At 37.2% G+C, this 15,521-nt stretch overlaps 1 protein-coding gene across 1 annotated transcript in view; it reads left to right on the plus strand.

The window, feature by feature from the left end:
• Positions 1-11,899, plus strand: part of LOC117411204 (zinc finger protein GLIS3-like) — an 87,443-nt gene extending 75,544 nt beyond the window's left edge. The window contains exons 9-11 of the mRNA XM_059031631.1: positions 7,750-7,928; positions 9,456-9,611; positions 11,184-11,899. Of these exons, the coding sequence (XP_058887614.1) occupies positions 7,750-7,928; positions 9,456-9,611; positions 11,184-11,320 (472 nt within the window). The 3' untranslated portion in view covers positions 11,321-11,899. The remainder of the gene's footprint in view (positions 1-7,749; positions 7,929-9,455; positions 9,612-11,183) is intronic.
• The last annotated feature ends 3,622 nt before the right edge of the window (positions 11,900-15,521 follow it).

The following is a 15,521-nucleotide window of genomic DNA, read 5'->3' on the forward strand; positions in this document are numbered from 1 at the left end:
GTCCATGTGGACAGATAATATGGTAGCATTAGGACAGGAAAAAATGGAGCTTAGGCTTTGGCTGCCCACGGCTGCCCAACCTCGAATATTTTTGCCGTGCATCAAAGGTCACTGGGGGATTGTGGGGTCATAGTGTGTTTTGTTTTAAAGAAACTGGCTGTAACAAAAAAAATGACAGATAAAAATAAATCTGGTTAAGGAGAACACAGCCAAACAAACAAAAAATAGCAGGTTTTGTCATTGTGTTTATCATGAATAAAATATAAAAAAATATAAATAAATAAATAAATAAATAAATAAATAAAAAAGTGACTTCAGACTTTTTCTCTTGATGTGCCAAAGCAGGATGAACATTGTTCAATTTAACAAAGTTCTCTGCTTTCGGTGATTTACAATAACGCTTAAGAAAAACTAAAAAAATGTCATACGCATGCTCTACCTGTAGCGATTTCCCTGTCGGGTTCTTCTCTACACACACCTCCTGGCTACGTGATGACACACTTCCTTTGTAGTCAGTTTGGCTACATTGAGTATGAGATGCAAATCCTGTCCAGATAGCCGTGCTCAGCCGCTCGGGCGAGCCATGGAAACATCCTGTTTTGTTGCCGTGGGCAGCCGTAGCCAGAAGCGCAAGGCAGTGGAAATGAGAAAATAATTCCCTGGACCGGGGGCATGAAGTCTGGACTCTGCCATCCTGGGACTGCTGTGTGACAGTGTACACACAATATAATACAATACACACTGTGAATAATAATAATACAAAACAAGTAAAGCGAGAGGGGGATTCAACCTGGTGTTTGGTCTCCCTGTTATTCAGCACATACTTTCAGCACTCATTTTGTTTTTGAACTTTAAAGAATTTCTAACTGGAGTCTAAAGTTTCAAAAAAAAAAATGTGATGACAACACTAATTCCAGTGATTTACAGTGTTTATATTTGTGAATTACATTAAAATGATGCGTCTGTGAAGAAGAGGAAGAGAAGAAAAAAGTCTGTTTCATTGGGTAATCAGAAAAATCTATCCTGCCAGGACAGGCTGGATACAAAATGTCTAGTTACATGTGCCTGAAGATCCAACATTTGATTAAAATGTTTAAAGACTGTGGTATACTATACTCTGCCAAAGTCAATATCAGTGCAGCACTTGTTTTTCCCCAAATGGATTAGCAAGACATTTAAACATTTTGACAAAATAATCTAACTTGAATATGCACCAACAGGATCTGACCTCATTACTAAATGTGTTTACCCTGGCTAAAATGAGACATTTATATCATTTTAATTATTAAATACTAGTGTCATTTCTGTGGCTAATATATAAATATTCCAGATAAAATCTACTTTAAATACTGTATATACATTTAAATCCCAGCTAGGAAAAGCAGGACGATTTATTTATCCAAACTCATTTTATGTGTATTAGCTTGCATTTCTAGCAGACACGGTGGCTTCGGAAATACTTGTTTTGTTAAGGAATTTAGTTATATTCTATAAAACAAGAATTTAATTTGTTACCAGTTGATTTCTGTGCACTAGACTGCCCTCTTGGCAAAATTCAATAAGATTGTACAGTACTGGAATCTTCAGGAAGACTGAAAGGGACTTCATTATTTAAAATTAACAAAACAATTTTCAATTCAACATATTTGGGCTTCAAAAACCATTGAAAAGAGCGACCATTTTGAAAAGAGCTTCGAAACAGACTTTAAAGTTATAAGTGTAAAAAGTTGTTGGGATGTTAAAGGGTACATAAGGACCTTTTTATTTTATTGTGTTACATGTTCCCATGTGTTGTTACAACTGTTTACGTAAGGTGTGGTTCTTTTAATTTTTTTAATTTTTTTGACATTTTGACCTTTTTTTTAACTTTTTAATTGCATTCCCTGCCTCAAGATGGCTTCCCATGTACCTGCATGGACCTCTCAGAACTATAATTCCCATCATCCTCCTGCTCACATATGTAACTGAGATGGTTTGAAACTGCACCTGGCAAACATTGTGTATATACTATACAGCCTGGAGCTGTCACTCAAGTTAACTCTTTCCTTCAAAAACGGGGGTGTAAACCAGTCTGTCAGCTGGGTTTCTCTAAGCAGTGCAATTTATAAAGGAAATCTTATCAGAGTCCTTAAAATAATATACATGCTGTAACAGAAACAGGATCTACCACTTGTCATTGCATTTTGAAAGCCAAGATGCAGTAGGAGAATTTAATGTGGTGTAATACAAAGTGTATTTAATGTGTTAATGTTGGTGAATACTAAAAGCACCCCCCTGAGGGGAGTTTATAGGCAATTGTCACTCCACCACTTCTAATATCTCATAAACCATTTGAGAGGTCAACTGCCTACATTAAAGGTTATGGAAACCCCTCTAGGAAAATCTAACGACACCGTTCACTTTGACCTGTTACCTAAGATTGCTGACATATTGTGGTAATGAGACTTTCTGGGTTCTGCCTTTTAGATTTTGGCTACATACCACTTAGACAATTATATTCTTAGATTCTTAGGGTCAAGTTGAAATCATGGGTATCGCACAAGAAAAAAAAGTTAACATTTTGTAGCAGGGATTTTACGCAGATGTTTTGTTCAGTCGAGTTCCATTACCAGTTGTCCAATTTAATATTTTTTTTTCAGAAATCTTTAATATATCCATTTAACTTCAAATGAGTTCATTTGGAGATATTGAGAACTGTGCATTGTGAAGTTTTAGTTATCCAAGCCTAGTTTCAAACCCTTTCCAATGAAAGAGGCTTAAATCCCTGCATGCAACCACTGCGTGATTACATTATGAAATGTTAGACCTCAATAAAACTGGAGCTCTTTGGATTATAACCTGCAGGTTTCTGATGCTCAGGGTTAATGGAAAATGAGACAAGTTTATAAAGGAGTTTTACCGTCATAACCAGAAACAGATATGTCACAAAAACTAAATCCATTCCCACAACAGTAAGCCAAGACACCAGATTAATCCATCACTTTGTTTTAAATGCTGGCACGCAGAAGCAGGACGTTGATGTGTAGCCCCAAAGGAAAAAACGTGTACAGGTGATGGAACAGCAGAGACAAATAACCTCTTGTTACCCATGAATCTTGATTTATATGGTATACATCTTGATTTACTGTATAACAAAAGCATCTGCTATTAAACTGTTTCAACCGGAGGCAGTAAACTGTTTACTGTACTTTAAACTGTTATAGAACAGAAATGCATATGTTTCAGATGATGCACTTTACAGATTCAGAGCAATATTGCTTTATGCATCACAGGAGCTTGTGATAGCCATAAAAATCAATCTTTACCCGGGAACCTTAATGTTTTATCTTTAAAGATGTTGGTGCTTCTTTCTGTTTTGTCATCCGAGCGCATTACATGCATACACTATGATCTTAAAGGAGTAGGTATTTTAGGTTCATTTAATAGTGTAAAGGTGTTGAGATGATATTGCCGGTCTTGCTGGCAGAATGTTTTTGTTTTTTTTTATTAGGAATGTTTTGGCATGTGTCTGTCATGAAAATATGATAGTTCTCCCTATGATAACAGGATTGACATATGTGTTTGAGCAAAGCGGGCGAGTGGGAGGGCATGCAGGCTGGTGCACATCATTTCCAGACCTGCCAGGAATGATGTGGTTGGTTCATGAGCCTGCCAGCACCACCCTCTGGCAAAAACTCAAAAAGACAGCCGTCATCCAGCAAACAACATTATCAGGAGCTACGGTTAGAGAAACGACATGGCTGGTCTGGGCCAGCCCAATCTGGGTTACTCCAGTATCTATTTATGATACAACCTTATCAAATATATTCATATATAATGGAGTATTGTTTTTCTATGCACGTTAGATGGCATTTTACTTAATGCGTGGCAATTACTGTGCACAATAGGCTACAAAACATGTGTAGTCAAACTTGCATATAATGACTGCTGAAGGGACCGTCTGTAAGTGTACTTTTATAGTTTGGTGATCTTTAGAAAGTCATTTTATCTAGTGTGAAGCGTTCAGCAGATTAATGTAATATTTACCAACAACACTGCAGGGGGTCACAAGGAGGTATCATAAATATTCAGTTCCAGGAGTGAAAAGCAGTGAATCTCCAGCTGTGTCACCCTCTATGTGCAGTGATGCTACTATTTCTTATTAAATGTTTAAATCGGATCGAAGCAAAAATGTACTGATGTTCAAGGAAAAGTCTCTTCTGTGTACACGTCTCACAATGTTAGAAATGCTCCACGTCGGTTCAGCAGCCTTTGCTATCGCAGGCATCTTTCTAAAAACTGTGTATAGTATAGACTCACACAGGGGACTTCACCAAAAGACTCTTGTCAGGGAAGCATATTTTGAAAGACTGCAAAATATGAAGATGATCAGCAAGGTAAATACCACTGAAAGATTTGCATTGCATATGAAAGATTCTTCTCATTCCTTCAGAAGAGGCACAGGCACCTGGGAATGATTAGCTTATGATTCATTTTAGCTGCATATAGAGGCTATGAACAGTATAACTGTTTCCTGAGTTTGTGCTGACAGCAGGTCTCCAGAGATCCAGTGCTGCACAGAAACACATGGCAGCACATTGGGCTACATCCAAAGGCTGGATTAGCAATATTCATTTTAAGTTAATATGAAGACTGCATAGCATCTGATATTTATAATACGTTCCCTAAATGGAGGAGAGATGGGGCGGATCTGGAGATGAACCAGCCAGTGGAAGAATAGTTTACTCGTAAGGCACTTGTATAGAGATCAATGAAGATTAGGTTTGAATGTTGCTTTTGCCTTCATGCTTGGCTGCAGATAATGGGCCCTATAGTTAATGTATACGTATACACATTAGGAACAGTGCGTGTCAGCGTGTTTAATAATGGATTGTATATTATATTTTAGCCTTATACCAATTCACTTTTTTATTTATTTATTTATTTATTTATTTATTTATTTATTTATTTAAAGCCTTAGGCTCTGCATTAGTGAAAATGTGTGAAAGAAAAACACGCAATGTTACAAAACTAATAATAAACAACTTGTGCACTTGAAACATTCTGGTTTGTTTATTTCTAGTTTAAGAGTTTACCTTTTTGTACAGAAATGACAGCTTGGTAATCTGACCCTTTTAGTTCGACTACTACGATAAAATGACTATAATAATAATAATTATAATAACTATTATTATTATAATAATATACAAGGTACTAGATATAAATACATTCTGAGAGTAACAAAAAAGGCGGTGTTAGTAAGATAGTGTTACTGGACAAAAGAATAGAAGAATAAAGCACATTTCTGTAAAGATACAGTATTCCCATATAGCAGGGGGTTTCAACCTTGTTTTCTGAAGGTTTCAGCTCAAGTACCCTTACAGTTGTCGCTCCACTGAATGATACCACAGTTGCAATGGTAGGCCTACTACAAAAGTATATTCAATATATAATTTGTCACAACCCTTTTGGGACTGAAAATAAACTGCTGTTTTTTAAAGACAGAATACCAAAACAGTAATTCTTAATACTTTTAATTACAAGTATTTTGATGCACAGAATCAAAAGACAGTGTTTGAAAAAACACATATTCGCTTTATATTCAGCAAAGCTATTATAAATGATCCAAAACAGTCTCCACTGTAAATGTTAACCATGTTACCATTTACTTACCAACTCTGTATAATTATGTGTGACGTTTAAAATGTTTACAACATGAACAACATTAACCTCAAGATAAAACTATAATAACCAACAATGATAAACTTCTTATTGAAGCCAACATAAAATGATTCAAAGGGACTAGGTATAAATTTTCTTCCTTCATTTTTCTTTTGCAAGTAAGAAATGTATCTATTTCTGACAAGAAATGACACACAGGATAATCTGGATGTATTAAAATCCCCAAAACAATTCAACCAGCCGCTGTTGCAGTTAATAAAAAGCAGTTTACCGGAGCATTTATACTTAGAAAATTTTTTTTAAAAAATGCAGGAAGATGGTCCTTCAGTGATTAGTATTCAAGCTACAACGAATTGAAAACTGCAAAGTTCATGAGCTGCACAGAATGCCCCGTAGGCAGAATCGCCAGACGACCGCCTGGTTCACCCAGTATCAGACTGGAAATCCACTCAATCAAAATTACACATGCGTACCCCAGTGGATGATAATTTAGAAACTATACTATGCTAACCTTTGAGCTGCTGAACAAAAAATAAATATTTATGCACAGTGGTTTAGAGATAATGTCGAATGCCATTAACAAATCAATTCAAGATCATTATTTTGTTTTTGGTATTTGCTTTTCTGAGTTGTCATGCGTACCCACTGTGATCCTCAGAAGTAGCCCCAGGGGTACGCATCCCCCCCAGTTGAAAACCCCTGCTGTATAGGTACAGCATGTGGAGTCTCTCATCCATCCAGTCGGGACAGAAAACAAATCCAGTATTATTTACAACTGCAAGTACTTTCATTCCATTATATAGTTACTGTATATATAAAACTGTCATTATTTTATTTATTTATTTATTTATTTATTTATTTATTTATTTAATGTAGGAGCAGAGAAAATACTTCTAACCTATATCATGTTTGGAACAGTCATTTTAGTTTTAAAGACACATGCTTCACATATTTTAAAACTTCTGAACCATAGTTCCCCTTACTGCATAATTGTCCATATATAAGCAACAATTACCCAATACAACATTAAAAGGTTATTATAACCATATGGTCAGTAACCAAGTACAATCAAAATAACCTTCAACATACTAGCTTGAATATGTGTATTTTAAAACATTTTGTGAGTGGAATTAAATTGGTCCTCTCCCAGAATTTTGTGAGGTTATATTAAAATTCTTCATAACTTCAGCCTTGGGTTAGAGGCATCAGAGTCTGTCTGTTATGGGTCACATTTGCAGTCATGCAACTTAGTCTCCTTCTATCAGGTTATTACGAGATACATCCAAAATGACCAGATGTTACAGGGAGTTGCTCAGTAGTAGGTGTCACTCTTCCCTGTGGGACACATCTAATCCAGTTTAGACAGATCTAAACCCAACATGTCACTGGGAGGTCTCATGTTTTTGATAAGCAGCATAGCATAGTGAACCAAGAACCAGTGGCTTTCTTTCTGAGATGAACAGGGTTTAAACCCCGCTTTCCAGGCTATATTCTTAGAATAATGTATTAAAGGCACGAGTGCTTTATTGAAATCAACCAGGTTTTCATGATTTTCAAATGAAAAAGACCGAATCAAGTTATGTGTATAGAAAAGTGTGTTGTTGTTTACACATATTAAATCCTAAGAAAAACAGAAACAGGTATGTGATACATCAATTTCAGTCTCAGAAATGTATTTATGCCATGTTTCCTTACTCCACTCATCCATGCAATGGAAGTAAATGAAGATGTCCACAACAATGTACTCGGATTGTCTCTTTGGCAACAGTATTAGGTGTGGACATTTATTTAAGAATTGAATTGAACATTCACTTAACCTTTTAAAAAACTCTAAAACATTTTGAAAATCCAGCAACAATAATACAATTTAAAATCTGTAGCGCTTCCTGGATCTACTTTCCAGACCACGGTTTGTACAGATTCATGCTGCGCTGTGCGAGTTGCACTGGTTTGAAGGGGCCATGGTGAAGTATCAGAAGCTATGGGGAGTTTCTCAAAACAATGTGCGAGTTGAAGGGGCTTCAGTAAGCTGCGTTTTTTTTTTGTTTTATTTTGCTTTTTCACTTTTCTGTCCTGGTCTTTTCCTAGGATTTCAACGCCGCTGCTGCTGCCCCCAGGTATCAGCCCAATGAAAAGTGTAGCGCCTCCAGCAGCACAAATGGAGAAGCACAGCTCTTCCTCATCACAGGGTCTGGCCCATAGCGAACAGCAGCTGGCCGCTCACCAGAAACCTTACCTGCACTTCCAGGACCAACACACCCATGAAGGTACTCTCAACATTCACGTCAATGTAATTCAATACCACTTTTATTACGGCAGCTCTAAGTGTTTTCCCACTTCCATCCCCCGGATTTATAGCTGTGTGTTTTATTGGTGTAGAGAAAGATGATATTCGCTTTTACATTATTGGGTAATTCATTGGACCATTGCACGGCACACAAAGCTCACCCCACTATATTAGCCAAAAGTATGACGCACGTTATTAAACAGCAACACAATACACTCATGCAACTTCTAGCCCAATTCAAATTGAAACAGATTTTTGCAAAAGGAGAAATGGACTGGCAACATTACAGGACTAGTCTGAAACTACCAAGGTGTTTTTAAAAGCAACAGAAAAGCTGGTACAAATTTGCACTCATGCAAAGTCTTAGTGGGTCTGTTGTAATTGTGTTTCTCCTATGAGCAAAGTGCTCACATCCAAACAATCGTTTCATATGCAAACATTTAAAAAGGAAAAGAAGACATACTGTTGGCATGTACTTAAAACTAACAATAACAACTTGAAACAATTAGTTTAATTATAGCCATCTGTGGTCAAAATGTGAAAAACACAAAAAAATGACATGTGTAATAATAACAGTCATAATATAATAAAAAGAATACTGTGATATACATTTTAGTTATTTTACATATACCTGTACCTGAGAGTTTTGTGACTAAGCTGTAGTAGCTGCAAGTCTGGATTATTGTTGCCAGTATAACAAAACTGCCAAAACCACAAGCGGAAGTTTCTTCCCCGCATTATCCTTCAGGAAACAAATGTGCATTGAGAGAGTCGGCTTTCAAAGTGCTACAAAGACGACTTTATTGTCACAGAAAAAAAAAAGCCTGGTCCCAAGGGACTTAGGAACTGCTTCCTAAGTTCTATGAATGTGGTCTCCAAACAGCAAAAGTATAATTTTGATTAAAGTAAAAGCTAAATTACTATCATCATGTTATTGTACACTTCATACGGTTTGAATTGCTATAAATACACGCAATGTTGCCTAGCATGGCTGTTAGTATGTTTATATGTAGCGCCTCCAGCAGCACAAATGGAGACCACATTGCTTACGATTGTAAGTCGCCCTGGATAAGGGCGTCTGCTAAGAAATAAATAATAATAATAATAAGATTAATAATATGTTGTGGATGAAACATTACTCGCATAAATACACGAATACAAAGCAAATACAAAAAAAAAAAAAAATAGGCACACTAACCCAAAGTGTTTTAGAAACACTTGCCTGATCTGTTGGATTTGTTCATTTAAACATTTACTACAGAGGCTGCATCTCACTGGATCCATCCTACCAAGGCATGTGAGCAATACAATTCTTGTACTGATTCCATTCCAGTCAGGAAGATATAGTAGGCTGTGTACAGACAGATTAGTAGCATCTAAGATCTATCTCAAAGACAGCATGCTGGGAACACATTCACTTTTTGTATTCAGTAACAAAATAAACTTCCTCGCTTTAACTTCATATTGAATAGAGACACTAAAAATAACCTTTTTTTTCTTCCTATAGGTTACCAAGGGAGCTTTCAGAGTTGCTTCCATTATGGAGACAACTACAGAATTGAACAATCTGTCAATGATGTCAGTTTAGCAGGGGACTCCCATTGCTTTAATCCTCATCGACAAAATGGGTATCCCATGAACTCTGCACACTCGGGCTCCACAGGTGAAGTGTGGGACGGTGCTTTAATGTAGATTTTGTACTGTACAAGAAGAATATTAAATACATTTATGTCATATACCCGTTGTACTCACAGACCACAATTCTCCTGCTATACAAAACTTCTATCTATATATCTCTATATCAATATCTGTCTCTCTCATGAGAGAGAGAGATAGCGAGATTATATATATATATATATATATATATATATATATATATATATATATGGCTGTTTCATTTTTTTTTAGCCCTGGTTTACAAAAAGCACACAACACAGCTTTAAACATTACATTGTCATTGATATAAATTTTAAATAAGTTGTACCACAAGTGGCCAACATATCGGTTTCAAGGACTGTTCTTATGTTACACTAATCACTCAATATAGAAGAGGGAATAGAGCCTTACAGGGAGGCTAACCTGTGTGCCAGCACACTTGAAGTGAATGAAAGGACTCCTAGCTTTCTCTACCAGCTGCCTCGTGTGGACCTTGTGCAGGATGACTGCTAAGCTTGTAAAAGAACCTGTGTTACCCTCAACAATAACAACAAGTCTGTAGCCAGTCCACCAGGAAAGAATATTAGCTTGTGTATGAAAGACATCATTTTCAACAGACCGATCCAATGATTGCAATTGAAAATAAATACAAAAAATACATTAAAAAAGTATATAGTAGATACCTGTATTTTATACTTTGGTTGCTCAGAGATAGAAAAATAAACTTATTGGACATGATTTTCTAAGTTCTTGCTCCAGTGAAAAGTTTGCAGCATTTTCTTTTCCAATGTTGCTCCACTTGCCTTCATATTCAGACAGCACCTGGTAGTCATTTCAAGCCCCATGAGTCATGGGGCTTGCTGAACAGCCATGGACAATGTCTACAGGCCTGCTCTCAGCACACACCCAGGGAAATAACTTTTGAAACAGTTAGTAATTTGCAAATGAAAAATAAAAGTAGCTGTCGACAGGCAGACAGATAGAGGTGACTTAAAATAGGGGAACCAGTTTGCAACAGGAAAGGAAAGAAATCATGAAGAGCATAAACCGCTTGTAATGAAAAGAAGTAAAGATACTTAAACTGGCAGCAAGAATGAGGTTTGAGAGCCTATTCATAATAATATAATTATTTAATTGAGCAGTTTTAAATGTATTTCTTTTTCAGGTGAAGTCAGGGTTTATTATAGCATACCCATGTACGGTACAGAGGTAGAACAAAATATCTGAAAAACCTTCAGTATGGTACAAACATTTGTGCAAATGTGCTGCCCCTCACATGACCGAATGGGAACCCCTGACACACATGTAAAATACAGAAAAGCTGCATTTCCCTGTTTTGTTAATTGTTTTACAACAAATACGTACTCATCCACAACAATAAGTCAGTGCTATTCTGGCTGCCCATATGCTGGCCTTACACCCTGTGACCAGTGCCGTAGCAGATTTTATCTGTGCTCTAAGCATGGAAAGTGTGAGGTTAGGGGTAACATCTGGATAGAAAACAAAGCCATGCATATAATATCTAACAACGTTCAAGGTAACTTGGAAGATGACTTCTTTGTTTTTTTTTTTCTTCCAGGTTTCGGTATGGTCCAAGAAATGCAAAGTGGCTCTGGACAGGAATTCTCCCCTACCTCTGAAGAAAATGTGTTTTTTCAAGTTGGAACTTTTGATCGCTGTTTGAATCAGATCTCTTCAGTCTACACAGGGACTTGAAAACAGATTTTAACTCTGGGTCAGGGGACACACCTGCTGTTTAAACCCTCAATTGTATCAATGAGCTTTCTGTTTCTATGAAATTAAATTCTATGTTGTTGCTGTTGTTCTATATCCTGTTTGTTTTCTTTCACTGCCGTGGCACTCCATACATATCTGCTTTTTAACTTCTATAGATTTTAGTTTTTAAAAAATTGCTGTGACGTTTTGTTAAACTTTTTTCGAAAACATTTTCTTTTTCTTAATTGTAGAGAGCATGTTTGTTTGGTATATTTTGGCTTGGAAACACCTTAAAAAGAATGGGACTTTAAAAAAAACACAGAAAAAAACAAAAACAAAAAACTGCCACCTGTTAATTTGAAATGCTGCAAAATGTATAAAAATGTACAGTTTGTTTTAAACAATAATCCTAAATTGTTTATATATTTTCAAGTTTTTAAAAGAAATAAAATTGATTCAAGAAGTTGCTTTGTTTTATAATTTAGAAAAAGTTACATGCATATAGCTTTATAGTATGATGTACAATTTTATATAAAAAGTTTGCCTTTAATATATAGTGAATATGTTCATGTAAGGATCTGCATTTCAAGTAGGCCTAAAAAACATTTTTTAGCAAAGTATTTCAGTTTTCTGCAGCAAACTTCAGTTGGTTTAGGATAACTCGTTTTTCTACAGTGTTATGCAGCTCTAAGATGAGCTACTTTATCTTTAATATACAAAGGCTTTAATGTATATTCATATTTTCAGTGTTTATTTTTCACTGTAAAATTTAAAAACTACCACAATTAGCTCAGCAGTTCCTGCTCTTCTGTGAGATGACAGAATTAGCTGCAATTGGATTTTTGGGGAGTTTAGGAAACCAAAAAAGGGTCAAAGGGTGACTTTTTCTGTTATTAGATCCACATGGTGCAGCGTTTTGTGCAAAATTGACGTGTGTATGTGTGCTGGGTAGTGAAATGAGCTCAAATCAAAAGAGCTTTATTTCGAAGAATCTTTGAAGTGCTGAAAGGCTAAACTGTCAATTTTTATAAACTGCAGAATTAATGTTTGTTTCTAGAGAAAAGAAATGTATTTAACCAAAAGTATCCATTTTGTTCAAAACACCTACATTGATTCCTATGTGTGTGTGTGTGTGTATATATATATATATATATATATATATATATATATATATATATATATATATATATATATATATATATTAGTGCCTTGCAAAAGTATTCAGACCCCTGACCAGTTCTCTCATATTACTGAATTACAAATGGTACATTGAAATTTCGTCCTGTTTCATATTTTATTTTACTGAAACTCAAAATCAATTATTGTAAGGTGACATTGGTTTTATGTTGGGAAATATTTTAAGAAAAATAAAAAATTGAAATATCTTGCTTGCATAAGTATTCAACCTCTGTGCTGTGGAAGCTCCCAGTTTACACCGATGAAAGAAATTGCCCTAACGAGGACACAATTACCTTACCATTGGCCTCCACCTGTGAACCATTAAAGTTGCTGTCACATTTTCTGGATAAAAAACCCACTGTTGAAGGATCATTGGTCAGGCTGTGAATCTGAAGGAAAATGAAGACCAAAGAGCATTCTACAGAAGTTAGAGATAAAGTAATACAAATGCATAGATTAGGGAAAGGGTACAAAATAATATCCAAGTGTTTGGATATCCCAGTGAGCACAGTTGGATCAATAATCAGGAAGTGGAAGCTGCATCACGCCACCCAGGCACTGCCAAGAAAAGGCCGTCCCTCAAAACTCAGCGCTCAAAGAAGAAGGAGACTTGTGAGAGAAGCCACAGAGAGGCCAACAATCACTTTGAAGGAGCTACAGAGTTCAGTGGCTGGGAGTGGAGTAATGGTGCACCAGTCAACCATATCAAGAGCTCTGCATAACACTGGCCTGTATGGGAGGGTGGCAAGAAAGAAGCCGTTACTCAAAAAGTACCATCTGAAAGCACCTCTGGAGTTTGCCAGAAAGCATGAGAGTGACCCAGCTGCGATGTGGGAAAAGGTTTTGTGGTCAGATGAGACCAAGATAGAGCTTTTTGGCCAAAACTCAAAGCGCTATGTGTGGTGCAAACCTAACACTGCCCATGCCTCAAGATACACCATCCCTACAGTGAAGTATGGTGGTGACAGCATCATGCTGTGGGGATGTTTCTCATCAGCAGGGACTGGGCATCTTGTTAAAATTGAAGTAAGAATGGATGGAGCAAAATACAGGGAAATACTGCAAGAGAACCTGCTTCAGTCCGCTGAAAAACTGAAGCTTGCGAGGAAATTCACCAATCAGCAGGACAATGATCCCAAGCACAAGGTCAAAGCAACATTGGAGTGGCTCAAGAACAAAAAGGTGAATGTCCTATAGTGGCCCAGTCAAAGTCCTGATCTCAATCCCATTGAGAATCTGTGGCACTATTTGAAAATTGCGGTCCACAAGCGTCGTCCAACCAACCTGAACAACCTGGAGCAAATCTGCCAAGAAGAATGGGCCAAAATCACTCCGACACTGTGTGCAAAGCTGGTACATACTTACCCCAAAAGACTTAAAGCTGTTATTGCAGCGAAAGGTGGCTCTACCAAATATTAATGTGTGGGGGTTGAAGACTTATGCAAGCAAGATATTTCAGTTTTTTATTTTTCTTAAAAATATTTCCCAACATAAAACCAATATCACCTTACAATAATTGATTTTGAGTTTCAGTGTTTTAAAATAAAATACCAAACAGAACGAAATTTCAATGTACCATTTGTAATTCAGTAATATAAGAGAATTGGTCAGGGGTCTGAATACTTTTGCAAGGCACTGTAATATATATACAGTACTGTGCAAAAGTTTTAGGCAGGTGTGAAAAAATGCTGTAAAGTAAGAATGCTTTCAAAAATAGACATGTTAATAGTTTATATTTATCAATTAACAAAATGCAAAGTGAGTGAACAGAAGTAAAATCTACATCAAATCAATATTTGGTGTGACCACCCTTTGCCTTCAAAACAGCATCAATTCTTCTAGGTACACTTGCACACAGTTTTTGAAGGAACTCGGCAGGTAGGTTGGCCCAAACATCTTGGAGAACTAACCACAGTTCTTCTGTGGATTTAGGCAGCCTCAGTTGCTTCATGTAATCCCAGACAGGCTCGATGATGTTGAGATCAGGGCTCTGTGGGGGCCATACCATTACTTCCAGGACTCCTTGTTCTTCTTTACGCTGAAGATAGTTCTTAATGACTTTCGCTGTATGTTTGGGGTCGTTGTCATGCTGCAGAATAAATTTGGGGCCAATCAGATGCCTCCCTGATGGTATTGCATGATGGATAAGTATCTGCCTGTACTTCTCAGCATTGAGGAGACCATTAATTCTGACCAAATCCCCAACTCCATTTGCAGAAATGCAGCCCCAAACTTGCAAGGAACCTCCACCATGCTTCACTGTTGCCTGCAGACACTCATTCGTGTAGCGCTCTCCAGCCCTTCGGCGAACAAACTGCCTTCTGCTACAGCCAAATATTTCAAATTTTGACTCATCAGTCCATAGCACCTGCTGCCATTTTTCTGCACCCCAGTTCCTGTGTTTTCATGCATAGTTGAGTCGCTTGTTTCCATGTCGGAGGTATGGCTTTTTGGCCGCAAGTCTTCCATGAAGGCCACTTCTGACCAGACTTCTCCAGACAGTAGATGGGTGTACCAATGTCTCACTGTTTTCTGCCAATTCTGAGCTGATGGCACTGCTGGACATCTTCCGATTGCGAAGGGAAGTAAGCATGATGTGTCTTTCATCTGCTGCAGTAAGTTTCCTTGGCTGGCCACTGCGTCTACGGTCCTCAACGTTGCCCGTTTCTTTGTGCTTCTTCAAAAGAGCTTGGACAGCACATCTGGAAACCCCTGTCTGCCTTGAAATTTCTGCCTGGGAGAGACCTTGCTGATGCAGTATAACTACCATGTGTCTTGTTGCTGTGCTCAGTCTTGTCATGGTGTATGACTTTTGACAGTGAACTGTCTTCAGCAACCTCACCTTGTTAGCTGAGTTTGGCTGTTCCTCACCCAGTTTTATTCCTCCTACACAGCTGTTTCTGTTTCAGTTAATGATTGTGTTTCAACCTACATATTGAATTGATGATCATTAGCACCTGTTTGGTATAATTGTTTAATCATACACCTGACTATATGCCTACAAAATCCCTGACTTTGTGCA

The sequence above is a fragment of the Acipenser ruthenus genome, chromosome 10 (genome assembly GCF_902713425.1).
Source record: "Acipenser ruthenus chromosome 10, fAciRut3.2 maternal haplotype, whole genome shotgun sequence".
In the NCBI taxonomy this organism is placed as follows: Eukaryota; Metazoa; Chordata; class Actinopteri; order Acipenseriformes; family Acipenseridae; genus Acipenser; species Acipenser ruthenus.